Source organism: Chaetomium globosum, genomic scaffold (genome assembly GCF_000143365.1).
Source record: "Chaetomium globosum CBS 148.51 scaffold_5 genomic scaffold, whole genome shotgun sequence".
NCBI classification, from domain to species: domain Eukaryota; kingdom Fungi; phylum Ascomycota; class Sordariomycetes; order Sordariales; family Chaetomiaceae; genus Chaetomium; species Chaetomium globosum.
The window spans coordinates 1,623,401-1,624,680 of NT_165980.1; the positions used below are offsets into that span (position 1 = coordinate 1,623,401).

General features: G+C 60.0%; 1 protein-coding gene across 1 annotated transcript in view; it reads right to left on the reverse strand.

The window, feature by feature from the left end:
• Positions 1-593: 593 nt before the first annotated feature.
• CHGG_07346 (uncharacterized protein) overlaps positions 594-1,280 on the reverse strand; it is a gene marked incomplete at both ends in the record, with an annotated part of 2,431 nt that continues 1,744 nt past the window's right edge. The window contains one exon of the mRNA XM_001225001.1: positions 594-1,202. Within this exon, the coding sequence (XP_001225002.1) occupies positions 594-1,202 (609 nt within the window). The remainder of the gene's footprint in view (positions 1,203-1,280) is intronic.

A 1,280-nucleotide genomic window follows, 5' to 3' on the forward strand; every position in this document is an offset into this window, starting at 1 on the left:
GTTAGGTGGGGAGTGGTACGGGAGAGTGCGAAGGGGGCAACCACTCACTCTCTGGTTTGATATCCCGATGGACGATGCTTTGGGCATGAAGGTAGGCGACCGCGCCGACGAGCTCGGAGAAAATGCGACGGATGAGGGATGGCGTGAGAAGGGTGCGATGGCGAGTCGCCCCGTCAAAGAGATCTCCGCCGGGGTGGTAACTGAGAACGAGGATGGCGCGGGATGGCTCGATGTTCCATGCCTTGAGGTTTACGAGCGATGGGTGCCGTACTGACTTCATGATCTCGAGCTCTCGCTTCACGCTCATCTCGATACCATCCTCGGATGCACCTCCTCGGGGACCGTGCTCGCAGACCTTTACGGCCACTAACTGATCGGCGTTCGTGAGCCGGAGCTTGATCTGAGTTCTGCACGGAGGCACCTGTACTGCAATCTTCCTCTCTTTAGGAAGATGGAGATATTTGGCTGGTGGACAAGTACACTTGGCTAAAAGTTCCTTGGGCCGAGCACCCTGACAGCACGCCAACGGCGACCCTTCCGGTCGTATCGGCCATGCGCATCGAAAATATTCAGCACTTGACCGTTTGCTGCCACTAGTTGCCCGAGGCGGCGGGCAGGGCCAGGTCTGTCGTGCTTAGTGATGACTCGCTCGGGGGTGGTGTCGGGGGCTTCTCGATGGGGGTTAGACCCCTTGCTTCGGAAAGATGGGGTTCTCGCCGCAAGTGCCCCTCACCGGCGCTCTTCAAGTCCTGGTTGACACGGGTCCCAGACACAGTCGACATGCGCTTAGGTATCAACATGGGGTCCGGGATATACTCGCTGACGCTCCGATTCCTGGTGTGGTGTAACGGGGGCTGCGCGAGTCTGCCGTTCTGATGTGGGTTGGCGCCATCGGCAGGCGCAGGGCCGGACGTGAGACCTGCGTAGCCTTTCTTCGCATACCCCGAGACATGGTTTTGATCGTTCGTGTCGAGTGGGCCCGAAGCTGGTGGGGACATGGCAGCCTCGCGCGACATCCTCCGACCCAACTGTTTCCACGGGCCTGGCGAGTCGCCTGCCAAAAGAGGCGATGGGAAAGGAGTGAGATCGCCCATGGCAGCAATGATCGGACTCGCAACGGTGGAGCTGGCGGCCGAAGCGGAGCCGAAAGGACCGTAGATGCCCGCTTTAAGACTTGGGGTCCTCGAAACTGGCCGGAGTGACTGAGTAGAAGATTGGTTCCGCAGCGAGACGGCTGGGCGCCTCGTGGACTTACCAGGCGTTGCGTACCCGTATGCTGG